At 35.9% G+C, this 16804-nt stretch overlaps 1 protein-coding gene across 4 annotated transcripts in view; it reads right to left on the reverse strand.

Annotated features, from left to right (window-relative positions):
• The window catches only part of ATRN (attractin), a 121920-nt gene that overhangs the window by 66218 nt on the left and 38898 nt on the right, over positions 1–16804 (reverse strand). For all 4 annotated transcript variants that reach the window (XM_032461900.1, XM_006187136.3, XM_032461899.1 and 1 more), the window contains exons 4-11: positions 16119–16247; positions 14172–14377; positions 12886–13054; positions 4984–5074; positions 3870–4113; positions 2953–3136; positions 1786–1940; positions 572–656 (exon numbers count right to left, since the gene is read on the reverse strand). In XM_032461900.1, the coding sequence (XP_032317791.1) occupies positions 572–656; positions 1786–1940; positions 2953–3136; positions 3870–4113; positions 4984–5074; positions 12886–13054; positions 14172–14377; positions 16119–16247 (1263 nt within the window). The remainder of the gene's footprint in view (positions 1–571; positions 657–1785; positions 1941–2952; positions 3137–3869; positions 4114–4983; positions 5075–12885; positions 13055–14171; positions 14378–16118; positions 16248–16804) is intronic.

The raw sequence follows: 16804 nt of genomic DNA on the forward strand, positions 1-16804 counted from the left end.
ATCTCCCTCATATGACAGGTCTTTCTCCAGGAACAGATTTAGGAAGAGATGTGTCAGTCTGGGCCAGACATTTTTGAATGAGGCAATGAAATACAGTACAGTCCAAAGACTAGACTTGATCTATATGAAGTATCACAATCCTACCAACTCTCTTCCCATCCCTCATCTGAAGAGCCCTGTCTCCTTTTTTTTTTTTTTTTCAAATCTTTCCTCACCACTCAGATAAAACTTCAAGAAACTTGACAACCTAAGCACCACAAACAATAGCAAAAAGCAGCAGGCGTAAGACAGTAACTACACACAACTTTGTTGTCCCACACACTCAGACGCCAAACACAGCTTACTCCCGTGTGCCAACAAAACCACATCAACAAACTTGGCATCAGAAGGAATTCAAATCCATATCAAATATTTTCAATATAAATTAGGAAATTCATACCTACACAATCCTGTGAAAAACTAATGGCATGAAGGAATCCTGTGAATAATGTGTAAGTCCAGTATCACTTCGTATTTTACTTCACTTTCATTTTAAACACAAGAGAAGAGGAGCAAGCACTTCTCCAATTACCTGTTATATAAGACTGCTGAATGGCCAAACCTGTTGACATCGTGGTGGAGATCAGGTCTGGGAAGCACTGACCATCGGTCACAAGCTAGGAGCAAGAAAAATACACTTCAGAAGAAACTGTCATGCATAATCAACAGGAGTTGGCATCTTCTTTGGGAAAGAAGACGGCAATAAACACAAATGTGTTTCTCAGTTTTCCTCAGTCACACCATTATTTCTGAAGTAAAACGCAGCAGCAACAGACTGGTGCGCACGGAAGAAAGGCAGGGGACTTCATGGCAATTTCAATTAGTGAATGCACCCAACACCCCCGTGACTCTGCACGTGGGCTTCCTTGCCTAAGAAGTTCTGCCTAACTTGGCCCAGACGACTTCCCAGTGTTCCTCAGGACCCCGCCTGGGTGGCTCCTCCTCAAGAAGGCCTTTCCTCACCATAACCCTTACCCACCATGAGTTAAGGGATGCTTACAGGTGCTCTCATACATTATTCTCAGAGCAAGAACACCCTGACATTAACTGCAATCATTCGGTCTGCTCAGTTCTCTGCCTCCCCCACCATGAGGCCAAGGGCTGTAACTTACTCATTTTACTTCAGATTTCTCTCTGTATATAAGTAACTTTCTCATTGTACAATAAGTAAACATGTAAAATCTTTAAAACTTATAAGAATTTTGTGCCTATGAACTCAGTGGCTGGTACATAAGTGTCTGTTTAAAAAGAACATCTGATGATATTTATACAAAAGAATTTCTAATATTAGTTTTGCATGAACAAATATTGCCCTCTTCTGGTCAAGTATATTACCACACCAAATTTAAAAAAAATTCCCCTCAAGTACTACATCAAGAATGTGTGAAACTAGTTTCTAGGGAATGAGATAAAGCTACTTAAACGAACTTAGCACGATGCTGGTGGTCACAACTACATAACATTACTCTGTAAGGCTTTCACTTGTAACACAGGAGAGAGCCCACTCACCCCAACTCATCCTCAAAAATTAACATTCAACTAATTAAAAGGACGGACTTCAAAAATAATTTAATAAGTAATGTTTTTTAACAGAATACACCACCAGTCAAATTAACATAAAAATACCATTTGGACCTCTTTCAAATGGCTTGACCATTTCTGACTAGCAATATTTTCAGTTTCTTTTAAAATGCTGCTTATACACAAAAAAGATTCTTGAGGCTAAAATAGCTTCGGGAAACTTACCAATGTCATAAGCCATGAAATCTGAAGAGAAGCACTTGGCTCCATGGCTCATGGATGTGTCATTGTGTGTGTTTCCTCCAAACACCAGCATGGTTCCACTCACTATCACAGCTGTGTGCAAGTAACGGAAAAATCGGCTGTCCTTAAGAATGGTCCTTTTGGGTTTATTTAAAAAAAAAAAAAAACACAAGGTTAGTTCTTTAGAATGTTTATCACCTATTTGCTAATATAAGCATAACCATTTTCTTAACTTAGATCCAAATGTGCAAATACTTCTAGATTTCTCACTGTATATAAGAAACTTTCTCAACAATAAGTAAACCTGTAAAATCTGAAAAATTTATGCAAATTTTGATAAAACAAATAAAAAGTCTTAAAAATGTTCATACCCTATGACCCTATAATTCTAGTTTCTGAGTAGAAATCATGTGACATACAGAAGGAAGCTTACATACAATGCTTTATTAATAAGATGAAAGCTAGAAATCAAAACTTCCAACTGTACAGGCTCATTATACCCTAACGATGGAGTATTACATAGCCACTAAAAACAACAGTTTTAATGACAATGTAAAATGGTATCCACAGCATGGTCTCATATATGTAAGGAAAGACAAAAAGAGAAATCATTGCTTTATAATTACATTATTTCATAACTCAAATTTGCTTTATGTTTATTAAAACTAGCCTATTTTATATAAACCAATATACAGCAGAGTGAGGAGAGCTCTGACTTTTAGGTACTGAAACTACCTCTGTTTGATGACTTCATGGAATGATGCCACTAACTGACCACAATGATAACACCCTGGTCACCAACAAAATGTTAAAAATGGATGTATTCTGCTTAATTACAATAGCGTGCATAAACACAGCTATGTAGAACAATTTATCCCTTAGGATTCTGAAAAGCTAAAATCTTACCATGGTACTAAGTGTATGCAAAATGAAAACCAGTCAAAAAAATACAAAGCATTTTCTAATCAACGTACTACAAATTTATAGATACTACTACTTTATTATCTTCTACGTATTTCACAATTTCTCTATTTACAATGCTAAAGAGAATTATCCGCTAGGCCTGAAAACAAAAATGTAGCACAGTATTTTTCCCAGTAATTGCCAGAATTCACACCTTAAAGTGAAAACTCAAGAAAAAGCACCCACCACATCTGGGTGTCCACATCGTATCTGTAGAGATCATCTGCAAGCCGGTATTTGTTGGCGCTGAAAGCCTTGTAGCCTCCATGAACATACAGGGCCCGCGTCTTCTGGTCATAGACACTGCTATGGCCATAGCCCCCTTGGACAAGGGCACCCTGGGTTTGTAATATACTCCATGTGTTCTTATCTGGAAAAGGCAAACAGTTAAAGGCAAACATCGCACACTCCTCCTCTTGAATACTTAAAATTACCAATTAGCTCAGGAAAAGAGAAGAGATTTCAGGAGACTTGATACATGTAACTTTCTTTAATTTTTTTATTTTCGAAGGAAGGCCACCTAAAATTTATAACAAAACCAGGTGACCAAAAACTTCAATCTTTCAAATGTCATGATATGCCATGTAGGAAAAGAATTACATTAAATTTAAAAGACTCAGACCCTCCCTCAAATGAACACTAAATTCCCCATGACCTTTATGGACTAATACACAGATGTACTTTATAGGCCTACATTCTCAAAGTATCATCTACATCCACAAGAACAAATACAGTAAAATTTAACCAAAGGTAAGATTATATATCAAGGGGAAATTACACTGCATTAAACCAATCTCTAAAGGGCTATCCAAATATTTTTTTCTTCAGAGTATTTGTTTTTTAAAGCCTTTTTATTTATTTATTTTCAACATCCAAAGCTTTTAGTACTGTCTTTGCCTCCTTACCAAACTGACAGTAAGAAATCCGTACTACATAGCAGCACTAATAATCTAAATTTCACTGGCAACTCATCAATGTTAACTGTATTTCAAGATGAAGTACTGGGTCAATGTTGGGTTGAATACTGTTAAACTTAGGTCATAATAATAAGGGTAAAGGTTTTAAATCCAACATTCAGAAGATTCACTGAAAAAAATACCTACCCAAGTCATATTCCTGCACACTGCTTATATATCCATAGAGAGGGCAGTGACCAAAGATAACCAGCATGACCACTTGGCCAGTTTTCAAAGTGACAATGTGTGCCGAGTGCCCGACCACTGCATATTGCTCCTTTGCTTTAGGGGCCAACAAGACCCATGATTCATTATGAATATGAAACACTCTCAACTCATTGGTCACATTCCCTGTTGAATCAATTTTTCCTCCATACATATAAATTTTATCCTAGAAAAAAAATGTAAACAAAATTCTAAAAAACATCAAAAGGATCGAAACTAAGAACAGAGAACAGTTCAAAACCTCAGTATTACTCTTAGCTTAAAAAGTGTTAGTGAAAAGCACCTTTCAGTAAATTACTAGAAGGATGGAGAAAGGAACAAAATAAAATAAATCATATCCTACGTCTCTAACACTTTACCACTTTTCTTGGACTTCGTCATGCAAGATTTTTTACCATATAAAATGACTTGGAAAAATAAAGTTGAAATAAACTACCAAATAAGGAAATGATAATAATTATTCAGTTACATTGTAATATGGCTATTCTTGGCTAAACTTGCTCATGAACATAAAAGGCTAATCTGTATTATATTAATTTTTAACCATTTAGTACCACAATCTATCCCAGTACAATGTGAATCCATTAAAATCTCTCAGGTTAAAGTATTTTCAATTTTAATTTCCACTTAGAACTTAGCCACTCATATACCTCCTAAATGAGAAAGTTTTCCAACCAAAATCAACACTGAAGTCAAAATCAGAGACAGAAGGTAGAATGGTGGTTGCCAGGGCCTGGGGAGGGGAGGGGGCGGGGAATTATTATTTAATGGATATAGAGTTGCAGTTTACAAGATTAAGAGATACACAGATGACTGGTGATTACAACTGCACATTATGAATGAATTTTTTATCACTGAAATGTACACTTAAAAATAGCTACTAACATGGTAAATTTGATGTTATGTGTATTTTACCACAATAAAAAAAAGATTAGGAAAAAAATCCAACACTGAATAGTTTTTCAACCACATAATATGGTAAAGAAACTGTGGAAGAGTTCAGTTTCTAGTTTAGTACAGAGTGGAGATATTTTACCTTGTATAATGCTAAAGAATGACCATATCTAACAACCACATTGTTCACAGAACGGTTCAGCGTAAGCCACTCTCTAGAAGCAAGGTCATACCTACAAAACAAACAGACCATATTTTACCCAAAGGACAAAACAGAACATCTTGAGCCTTTACTTGTGATCTAATCCAGTTTGGAGATGCTCACTAAACCTGTAATGGATATGGGGAGGTACCTGGGCAAACAAACTTAACACCTGGCCCCACTGGGCATGTAAGTACTTAGGAAGGGGATGCTGGGCTGTACAGCCCTGGGACGAAAAAGAAATAAAATCTACTGGAAGTTTCTAACACTTCCTCAAAACATCTTCTACACACTAAATCACTTGCAGGTTGCACTATACTCAAGGTATAACCACAACTTTTCTTCCCTTTAGTCATGCAAAATTTAAGACACGTACTAAAAAAGGAACGGTAACTCAGTTTTAAAAAATTCCTAGCCTTTCCTTTTCTTTATCTAATTGATTTTAAAAAGTAATATTAAAAAAAAACCCCTAGAATATCATTATGATATTTCAATTATACTATGAATGCATTTAAAGACCATTAAAATATAAAAAATGCCCCAAAGAAAATCATTTATAGTCTACATTGCAGCATTAATCACATTCAGTATCTTAGAATATTCACTTTGTTTTTGAGGAACATACTCTACTGTTTTCATTAAAATTATACATACTCATTATGAAAAATGTAACCAATGCAAAAAAATAAAGAGCTAAAAACTTAAAAATGACCCACATTCTGCCACCTAGAAATGAATATCATTAACAACAAATAAACATCATTCCAGACATTTTTCTATGCATACATACAGATAGAAGAAAAGATTGATAATATATATATTTATACAAAGGAGATCATAATGTAGATGATACATTTAACTAAGTGTAATTTTAATTTTTATATAATTTAACAGAAAAAAGAAACCAAAGGGAAATCAATGCTATTATTATACTTTAAGTGTTCGTATTTTTATGTTTCCCTGAATACTTTTTAAAATTATTAAAAACATTATTATATGTAAACAAGATATAAAAGTTTTATCACAACATAATAGCAAAAAAGAGAAACCCATAATAGTCCATCAACAGAAAATGGATTAATAAATTATCCAGTGTATCTGTATAATATTTATACAAAATGAAAAATAAATACACTAAAGCAATATATTAATATAAATCTCAAAACAATGTTAAGCTAAAAAAGCCAACTGCAGAATATTGTTTCTATAAAGATTAAAACTAGAAAATTCATGAATTCTAAATGTTTATGTATATTAAAAAGTGTACAAAACATTGTAAACTGACTATATCTCAATAAAAATATATAAATAAATTTAAAAATGTAAAGATATACATGTGAACCAATAACACAACATCAAGATACTGATTATTTCTGGGATTTTGGAGGGGTATGCAGGGGCCTTAATTATATTAGCAATGTTCTATATCTCCTAACCTGGATGATGAATGCACCAGCATTCATTATTTTTCTCTAAACCTTTCCTTTCGTCTTAAATATTTTATACATGATCTGAAGCAAATATAACAAAATGGTAACATAAATCAGTACCAGCTATTGTTTTATATATTTTTGAAGTCTACATTTTTAATACATGAAAAAACTGTTTAGAGATTAAATTCACTTTAATTTTAAAATTATATATAATTTAATTTTGGACACACAGACTCCACTAACTTCCTGCTTTGAATGTGAAAACCTTAGCACCCACAGTCCTCTCATTTCTCCTCCCAATTTTTGTTATATAATTTTTACACTGTCCAGGTTCACAGCATTCACATTCTCTCCTGTACCTATAATCCCATAGTTACTTACTACTGATCCATATTTTAGTTGAATCAATCTCCTCACAGTTCTCTTACTACAACTTCTTGAGTCTTTTTAATTCTTAATTAGCTGGATTTCACTGTCAAGTGGTTTTTCCTAGTGGAGCTCATATGTGCTCCTTTCCTTAAATTCTTTTAAGAATATCTGCTTGGTAGCTTTAGAGCTGAGTGACATCTTGGCTGGGCATACTATTCACGGGCCATCCTTTCTTTTCCACACAACTTTACTGATGCTGCTCCCTTGAATGTTGCTGGTATCAAATGCTGCTAATGGAGAGGTCTGAGGCCAGTCTGATTTTTTTCCATGTTTATGTGGTTTGCTTTTCTGCTTGGAAGCCTAAGAAATCTGTCATTCTCATTCTCTCCTCCCCCTCCCTCCCTGTTCCCTACCTCCCTCTTTCTCTAAATATATGTTTTATATATATCTTTCTCTATTTTTTAAAGACACAATATTGTACTTTACTTCAGGTAGAAATAATTTAAATCCGTCCAAATGTTTTTACCAAATGGACTGCATACCACTGCGACTTTTGTGGTGCTTTGGCTATGGAAAGTTTTCCCTGAGAAGAACTAGCATGCCTTCTGAAAACACATATAAACCTTCTGCTCACATCAGAAACCTGTTTCTTTAAGCTTGAAAGAGAGGGAGCAAAGAAACAAGTCTACATGTGATCCAATCCATATCTCTTTCAAGTGACATGGAAGGTGCTCAATATGTATCTTAATGTATTTTAATTCTTCCTTAGTCAACGACATGTCAGCCCAAGAACTGGTCAGAGACACTAAGGTGCTGGCAAGTCCTCATAACCTGGCTAAGGTGAACTGCCAAAAGACACGTACATAACAGGCTGTCACTCCCTTCACAACACAGAGAAGCAAACACAAGGCAAGAACAAAGCTGATGCAATAAAAGGTAAGAAAGGCCAAGTACCAAATAAATGCTCCCTCTTCTGGGAGCTGAGTTCAAGATGATGGAATACTGAACTAGTTCTAAGACCTGGACATGCAGACAAGCAAAGAAAAACTTCAAGAATTCAGAAATAGGTGTCTCTCATAGAGATGCAGCCACGTCTTTCCTCCTCCTTGATGGCTGCTAACACAATGTCCATCATGATACAGGGCACACACTCTGCCACGCATATTGGCCTGGTATTCCAATCAGTGTCCAGCCATCCAAAGACACACAGGAAAGGCTCTGTTAGAGACTGAACATGACTCCACACAGGAGAAGGCACAGAACTACCTGGGGCTTCCTACCCAATAATTTGTCCTAAAAGTTCAATAATGTGATCAAATCAGGTCTTATTATCGAGCAACTATAAACTTTTCCTGAAATGTCTTGTACTGTTTCAATCTACTTGTAGCAATTATCTATATACACTGATCTTCTGTCTTCCATGTGTCTTTGCTTTTCTCTTATTGACCTTTTCATCTGTATTCATTGGAATCATGTCTATTAAGCTGTCAGAAATTCGATTTTCATACTAGTTTTTGCTGTATGTAATTTATTCATATTTATTTACATGTGTAATTTCCCATTTCATCATATTGTTATTAATACCTTCTTCCCTTTCAGCTGGTTTTTCTGAATTCAAATTTTCATTAAACTGATCTATTGCAGAAAGCAGTTAGAAGCAATCTCCTGCTCCTTAACTTACTTTTCCTCTATGAATAGTTCTTAGCGGTCAGACCAGGTAGGACCATTAAATCAAATGGGAAGTCACTGATGCATTTTAAGAAGGTAGTAAATGATAAGGTGAGGTTTATATGCTGTGTTCTTTTGTACTCTCTAGTTTTTCACCAGATACCTGCATTTGCTACAATGTCACTTCTTTCATCTTGCTGTGGTTAGACATTGCTTTCCAGATATATTCGCAAAATGTGGGTGATTTTTTAGCTCTTTTTCCACCGTATCTAAGACAAGTTTATCTTTCCATCCCAGCTTTAGTATGAGAGTTGGCATTTTACGTTCTATCCACTTCTCTGAAGTCTGGAGAAATGTTGGGGCTCAAAAGGGTTGTGTGTGCGCTCAGTCTATTAGAATAAAATATCCAGACTCTATTTGCCTCTGAGATTTTCTTTGTGTCCTATCCCAGGGTTCAAAATTTGGGATATACAAATTAAATAGAAGCCCTGACTTTTAGGCAGAGAGTCAATCACTTGATCAAATTCCCCCCTTTTCACCTGATCCTCTTCAGCAACTATTTCTCCTACTCTTTAGTGAAAAGGCTTTTATAAAACAACACAAAACCCATTCAGTTTGCTTTTTTCTAGATTTGGGGCTTTTAGGGAGAACTCTCAGAATTTCACCTGTATGGTTTCTGTGCCGTAGAGAAGGGGTCAGTCTTGCTGTTTCTGTGTCTGTTTTAATTTTAAGTTTACTGGATTAGGTGATGCTCCTTATCTTGTTGCTCAATTTCTTACTATTTCTTTTAACTTAAAAAAAACAAACAAAAAAACTCTTTTTTGCTCAAGGGAAATTCAATGATGAAGTTTCAATTGGAAATCTTAACCCAAGAGAACACCACCATTTGTTTTGCAAGAGAACCCTTGAGTGACATAAAATGGGAACTGCTTTTTAATGCAACTTAAAAGCTCTGGGTTAACAGGGTTGTAGAGAATATAAAAATGAGCACAATTCCTGAAATACGCTTATATAGAGTAGAGATGATGATAAAATTTGTAGTCTAAGTTTCAGAAATACTTCATCTAAAAAGGGTCATTATATTTACTTTTCATGAGTTAGTAAAAAATTTTGAAGCTTTATTAGTATTTACACAAAATATATAAAGCTATAAAAATCATGCTTTGATCAAGTCCAAGCAGAAAAAAAAGTTACAATTTAAAAAACAAATGTGGCTCATGAGGTATACCAGTCAAATAAAAGCAATCGGTGACATTAATATTTCTAAGAACAAATGTTTGTGAAGGAAACAGACAATTCAGTTACTCTCTCACTCATTTGATAAATACTTATTTGAGCACATTCTGTGAGCTAAGCTGAAATGAGTGAGTAAACAAGGTCTCTAACCTTGGAGAACGTCATGGAAAAGGCAGAGAATGAGCATGCACAACAATGGGCACAGGCAGAATTAAAAATTATGAACACTGCTCTGAAGGAAATGAGGACTGTGAAAAAGGACAGGGAGAATTGTCTGTCCTGGATGATCAGGGAGGATCTCACTGTGGGACAGTCAACCGATGTGATATGTAGAGGGTGAGAAAAAAACAGCCCTGAGGTACAACGGCAGGAACAGTCTAGAGGGAGGGCACAGCAAGACTAAGGACACCGACGGTGAGGATTAGGTAAAGAAAGAAGGCTGCTGGGGCGAGAGGAGGACAGGTAAGAGTCTGGGAGGTCAGCAGCAGGCAGAACAGGTAGGACCATTAAGTCCAGCAGGAAGTCACTGATGCGTTTTAAGAAGGTAGTAAATGATAAAATGTATACCTTAAAAAAATCATCCCAGTTGACACTTAGAAAATGGATTAAGAGGAATGAATGGAAAAAGACTTGATAGGAACCTACTGTTGAAGTCTAGAGGAGAGATATTGGCAGGTTGGTCTTAGAGAGAAAAGAGTGAATCTGACATGTATTTGGTGACAGGGTTGATGGGCTTGATATGAAATTATGTTATGAGAGACAAAGTAGAGGAAGTATCAAAATGACCCCCAGATTTCTTGCTTCAAGGGAGGAAAATGCCAGGTAAAAGGGTAAAAATCACATAAATGGTACAATAAATGACTCTCATCATATCTAGCGTGACAGTTGGAAGGGTCACTTTCACACCTTTAATTTCACCTTTACTTCTCAGGGCAGGAGCACTAGAAGTAGTGAGAAGTGGTTTAATTGGGGATAGATTTTAAAGGCAGAGCTAACAAGATCTGCTGACATATTGTGACAGACAGACATCATGGTGGTCCCAATGACCCCTGCCTCCTGGTGTTCCTACCTATGTATATAATAGCCTCCCTTCAAGTGTGAGCAGGATCTATGACTTGCTTCTAACCAAGAGAATGCTATCTTTACCACCAAAGATGATAAGATGTCATGGAAATTCTATCCTGATGGCAGATTCAGTCCAGATTCTCTTCTTCTGACCTGCCAGCCACACTGGGGAAGCTGTAGTGATAAGGAACAGGTGGCCTCCAGGTGACAGCCAACACAAAGTCAGCGCCCTCAGTCCTACAACCACCAGGAAATGGATTCTGCCAACAACCTGAGCTTGGAGTGGATTCCTCCCCAGGTAACTCTCTAAATGAGAACAAAGGTCAGGTGACACCTAGCAAGACTGCCTTTTTCTTCAAAGTTTTCTCATGTTTGATTTATTTATAATGTCCAGAGTTTTTAACTTCATTTATCGCACAAAGGATAGAGGAAAATGACCTTCATTTCTTTATGATTTTTAAAAATCTCCTTTTTCATACTCTATTTTTAAAGGAGTATCTGTTTATTTACTCTGTGTGCCTTCTAGGTTTGTCTTCAATTATGAAGTTATTTTAAAATTCCTTCCTAACTTCTTTCATCTCATTTCTGAATTTTTCTAGTTCTGGTTACACTGTTCTTTCATGTCTTTTATCATTTTTTCCTTATTGTATTTTAGCTTATTTTGGAAGACTAAGTTATAATTTTTGTCAGTTTTGTGAAATTATTTTTCTGTTTTCATGCATTAAGGAATGTTATTCTACTTATTTTCTTCTTTTTTGTAATAACTTTCTATGAGATTTGACTTTGATATTTTTCTGTTGCTAAAGTTTAAGTAAAATTACTTTTTCCTGAGCTCTTTTATAGGAAAGGCTTGACTTAACACAGTTTTTCTAATTTCTCAGCTCTCTACTAGCTCCTCTTCTGCTGTTGTACTATAGTGCCCAAGTATCCGGCAGCTTGCTTGTTGAGATCTCCTGGCTCTGTTCCCCTCCCTCACTGATATCTAGAGTTTCTTTTGCTCTTCCTCTGCTGTCCCTGTCCTGTTCAATTTGAATTCTATTCCCAGCAGTTTCTCCTCAGTGTGGGACTTTCTCCTACAAAGAGACTGGCTGGTTCATTTTGAGATTTAATATGGCACAAACTGCTCTAGCCCCTTCAAATCCTACTACAGATGCCTTAAACTCACACCCCCAGCCCCCGACTATGTGCAAAATCTTCCCAGTCCCAGCTACTATTCTCAAAGCAGCTTGCCAAGCTTTTCAGCAGGTCTTTGGGTTTACTGTTGGTGGGCGCGCCACTCCCCTCTGCTTACTCCTACACAGATGCTGATATAGCACGAGTCCTGTATCTGTCAGTGGTTCAGCCCCACACATAAGTGTAGATGCCTTCTGAGCAAATTTTCTTATAGATGTTATCCATGTGTTTTTTATTTTGCTATCTTAGTTGTTCTGTGTGTTTTGCTGACTATATTTGGGGGATTCAGAAACTATACTACCACTGCCAATTTCCAAAATTCCTTAAAGAACAGATGCTGGGTTTTGACAACCTTCATTAACAGAAAATGTTTAAAAAAATTTCCAGGACACAAAATCAGTACAAGTAAGTGTTCATGAATTTCTCCCCAAAGTCAATCTCCATAGCTAATGCCACTGTGAAAACATTTCTCCCTTTAGGATGAGTGCTGTGGGACCAGCAAATAGAACTTGAACCCTGTAAAGTATCAGATGATGGCATAATTTCCACTAGCAAACTGTAAATTCAAACCATTTAACCTATAGAAATGTTACTTAAATTAAGAGGTTAAGGAATCCTCTACTTATATAGAATCTATTATATGTACCTAAAGCAAAATATGAGAGACAGTGTCTGGAGAAGAGGAACTATTCCTTATTATGACAATGAATTCTTCGTGGCTCCCAATTTCAAAAACTAAGACTACGTTCCAAAAGTCTGGAATACAACTACCAAAATACTAACAGAGATTTTCCTCAGGAACGGAATTACTGATTTCTTTTTCTTTTGCTATCTCTACTTTAAGTATTTCCAAAATGGAAAACTAGGCTTATTGAAAAAAATGTTTAAAACAACTTACGCTAGAACCATGTTGTAATCTGAGTGGTTGAACATATATCCTCCAACAACCCACATTATATTTCCATTGATCACAGCTTTGTGAGAGGCTCTGGGGAGCTTTTGGTTAGAAAATTCCTCTCGAGTCCAAAATGACTGGTTAGCTGGTACAGGAACTGAACATTCAGAACCTAATAAAACATAATAAATTAGCTTCACAAAATGCAGCTTTAAATTCACTGCATTTCAAGTTTTAATCATCTAAATATAACAAATATCTAAAGAATAGTTATAGTCTTTCTTTTAGCATCTAAATAGCAGGCAAATCCCTACCAAGCTAGTGACCAAGGGTACTCTCAAATAAAATTAAAAATCCCATACTTTCTAATGCTGACCTGACCATATCTAGGTTAGGATTTTTTGGTAATGAAATACTTGCTTAAGCAGCTCTCAGAGGAAAGAGAGGTCAAAGGAATTATTAATTCAAATGAAAAGCTTTAGGGCTAAAATGTAAAGACTAGTCCCGGGAGTATTACAAACTATCCATTTCCTGGAAAAACAAGAAAGTCCATTCTTAGGAGATCTGGCTTCTGCTCCAACACCTGCGCAGTGGTAGGTACTCAAATACTTCAATTATTTAACTCTTTAATATGAGCCAAACCAAACAAATTAAAGCATTGAAATAAGCACATTTCCTTTCAAAGTTAAGTGTTCTGAGAAAGAGGTAAATGTATAAAGAAAATGACTAAATCAGTAACAGCTATTATCACCCACCCCTTGAAAAATTCACTAAAGGGCTTCTTTAATAATCTGTATCTGCAGGTAATTCCATTAGCTGACTGTTTTAGAGTTCTACTGTATAATCCACCCCAGTTTTCTCTGAATTTACTGAAAGTTTCTGTGGCGAGACCAATACTGTCAGCTTTTATCATGTTGATCACCAGGTCACCCAAATCTAGGTGACAGTTGTGTTTCCTCAGGGGCACTCAATCCACAGTGGGTGATCAACGTGTTATCCCACCTCCCAGCTTGGTTCTCTGCTCTGTCTTCATATGGTTGAGACCAAGTTCTTCAAATTCATGAGTGAATTGCAAAGGATGTCAAACCCCTCCACAATTCTAAAGCGGTCCCAACCATACATCCATGAAATTCAAAGACTTGTAAGAAGCTAAATAAAGAGTTATGAAAACTTAAACATTTCCTGATATTTGATTAACACAAATGGTACAGATTCTAGAAATAAGGCCAGTCTACAATTTATTAAACTAGAAACAGTCTGTTAATTGAAAGAAAAAAAGACACTCCTACCCTGCCACTCTGAGAAGCAGGAGCATCCTCTGACATCACTCGAATTGCAGATGCCTCGATGAGGAAAACCACAGTTATTTACACAGTGAGGAATGTCACATGCTTCACCTTTCCAGTTTTCAGAACAGTCACATTGAACAGTGTTGCTGCTATTACTGATCTTACATTCTCCACGGCCTGAGCAATTATTCGGACACATGTCAAAACTATAAAAATAGTGGGGGGAAAATCAATCAACACAAAGCAACACTTCAATTAATTCAGCAGAACTTCTTCCTACACAAGTCTTAAGAAATCCCACTGTCTCTCCAGTTCATTCACAAGCATAATTGCAGTACTTACCATTCAGCCTAAATGGGGTCATTCAACACTGCAGAGCTAGGGCAAGTAATAAAATCAAATTAACCCTGTTGAATTCTCATAAGAAAAGCAAGTTAAAGAAATTACAAGGAGAGAACAGATTCTTGCAAAATGCTTAGCTTCATAAGGACAGGATGACTATCCTATTCCTGGTAGCCCACAAATGATGAGCACTATAAAACTGCCAAGTGCATGCTTGCAAGTCTGGAGAAGAAAAGGATAAAACAAATTGCCAACAGTATCCTCCCATCCTCATGGTATATATTCCTCTGGATAGTCTCTGAAAGTTTACAGAATTTGTTTAAGATTATTGCTCAGGTTGGTGTATTCTAATTTTTTTAGTAAGTTTATCTACCCATCTCAGATATAAGAAAAGGGAGGGCCAATTTAACTTACTATGGGAGTTTAGCCATAAAGTGTCTCACAATAATGTGACCTAATTATATTGACAGCACTTTGAAAAGATATAATTGAGATTTTAAAACGGGGGATAACAGGATTATCAAGATACTTTAATAAGAGTATAAAGAAAACTAAAAAGAAATATTGTAGCAAAGCATGTCAGAAAATCAGGAGTCAGTTCTGAAAACAAGCTAATTAACAGATGTTAATGAACATGCCTACATTCAAATATCAGTTCATGATATTATATACATACATACATACATAAATAAATAAATAAATAAAATGTTATATAAATAAAGATGTGATAAATAAAATGTTATAAGTATCTGTAAACAGTATTTTTATAATGTTATAATAAATGCATATGCCCACTTTTCAAGCCCAGGCTGCCACGTCACAAACCCTGAGTACCTAAAAAACAGAATCACTATACCAAGATAGCGACAGCTTTACATAGGCTTGAGACAATACTGAGAGCCTGAGAAAAAGGGCAAGAAAAAGAATCCAATATAAAGATTACACATAGGGGTTACTACCTGTTCCAGGAGTTAAGAAACTTACTGTGTAAAAGGCCAGATAATGTCTATTTTAGGTTTGTGGACCACAGAAGTTCTTTATCAAAGACCCCTTGCTTATGGCACTTTATGAATTTAATTACTTATGAAATACACATTTCTTAGGAGGGAAAAAAAGGAAAAGACAGAAGTTAGCCTCTCTCCTACCACAACAAATTACAAAAGCTGCCCAGAGTCTATCAGTCTACACTTCCTTTGTACCTTCAGCTACGTTGTCATCAATGGGCCAACTACTGAGTACATGAAAACTACTAATATTTGTTAAATCATACTGAGCAAACCCCTGCAATGCTTTTATCCACTGGAGGGAAAATGCCCCTCTCTTCCGGGAGAAGCTCAACAGCAGCAAGACCTGGGTTGAAACTGCTTCCACCACTTTGACAATTTACTTTACCTTTTCCCACCAGTGTCCTCAATTATAAAAGAAGCAGGAAACCAGTGCCTGTACCTGAGTTTTTAAAAGAAAATTAGAAAATGCATGCAAACTGCTTAGCATAGTGCCTGGTGCACTGTAAACCCTCAATATAGGTTAGTCATTACTGTTGTTAAAACACAGTATACAGTCTTCTGGAAAAAAAATCACAAATATTAGAGTTAAATATCTTACTTGTAAGTGATATTAAATCCAGTCAAATTATAAGCAGCATCACTAAAAAAATGCAGCAGGGCATAACCTGATGTGGCAACGACTTCAGGGACAGTCTCGTTGCCGTCTCTCTCAGGGACAATGAGGCCACTGTAATGAAAACACATTTCTTATAAAGGGAAGCACCATCACAGACACATCACATGGTGGCAGACACAAATTCAACTGGAATTCTTCCTTATAAATTAAAAAACCACTTCTAAGAATAGGGGCAAATTCCCATGATAAACGCACAGGAACAGATCTGAATGTTTTGCTAGGCTCTCCTCTATTCTGGGTTGTATTTCGAATGAGATTGAAATCAATGACCCTATTCTTCTTTTTTTTAATAAACTTTTTATAATCCTCCTCTGAAAAAATGAGTAAACTTCCACAATCACAGAAAGTAACAAACTTTATGAGTAATAGATACCATATATGTATCACTGAAAGACATAAAAAGTAAAAATAGAAATAAAAGTTTGATATACAAACATCCATCACCCCAACACTATTAGTATTCTGATGTATTTTCTTTGTCTAACTGATACCATATTATGTCTTACAATATTTTACAAGTAATACACCATAAGCATTTCTATATCACTAAAAGCTCCCTCCAAACTTTTAGAACATCATTCAGAGCTCAGCTGACAGTAGTAACTTTG

The sequence above is a fragment of the Camelus ferus genome, chromosome 19 (genome assembly GCF_009834535.1).
Source record: "Camelus ferus isolate YT-003-E chromosome 19, BCGSAC_Cfer_1.0, whole genome shotgun sequence".
In the NCBI taxonomy this organism is placed as follows: domain Eukaryota; kingdom Metazoa; phylum Chordata; class Mammalia; order Artiodactyla; family Camelidae; genus Camelus; species Camelus ferus.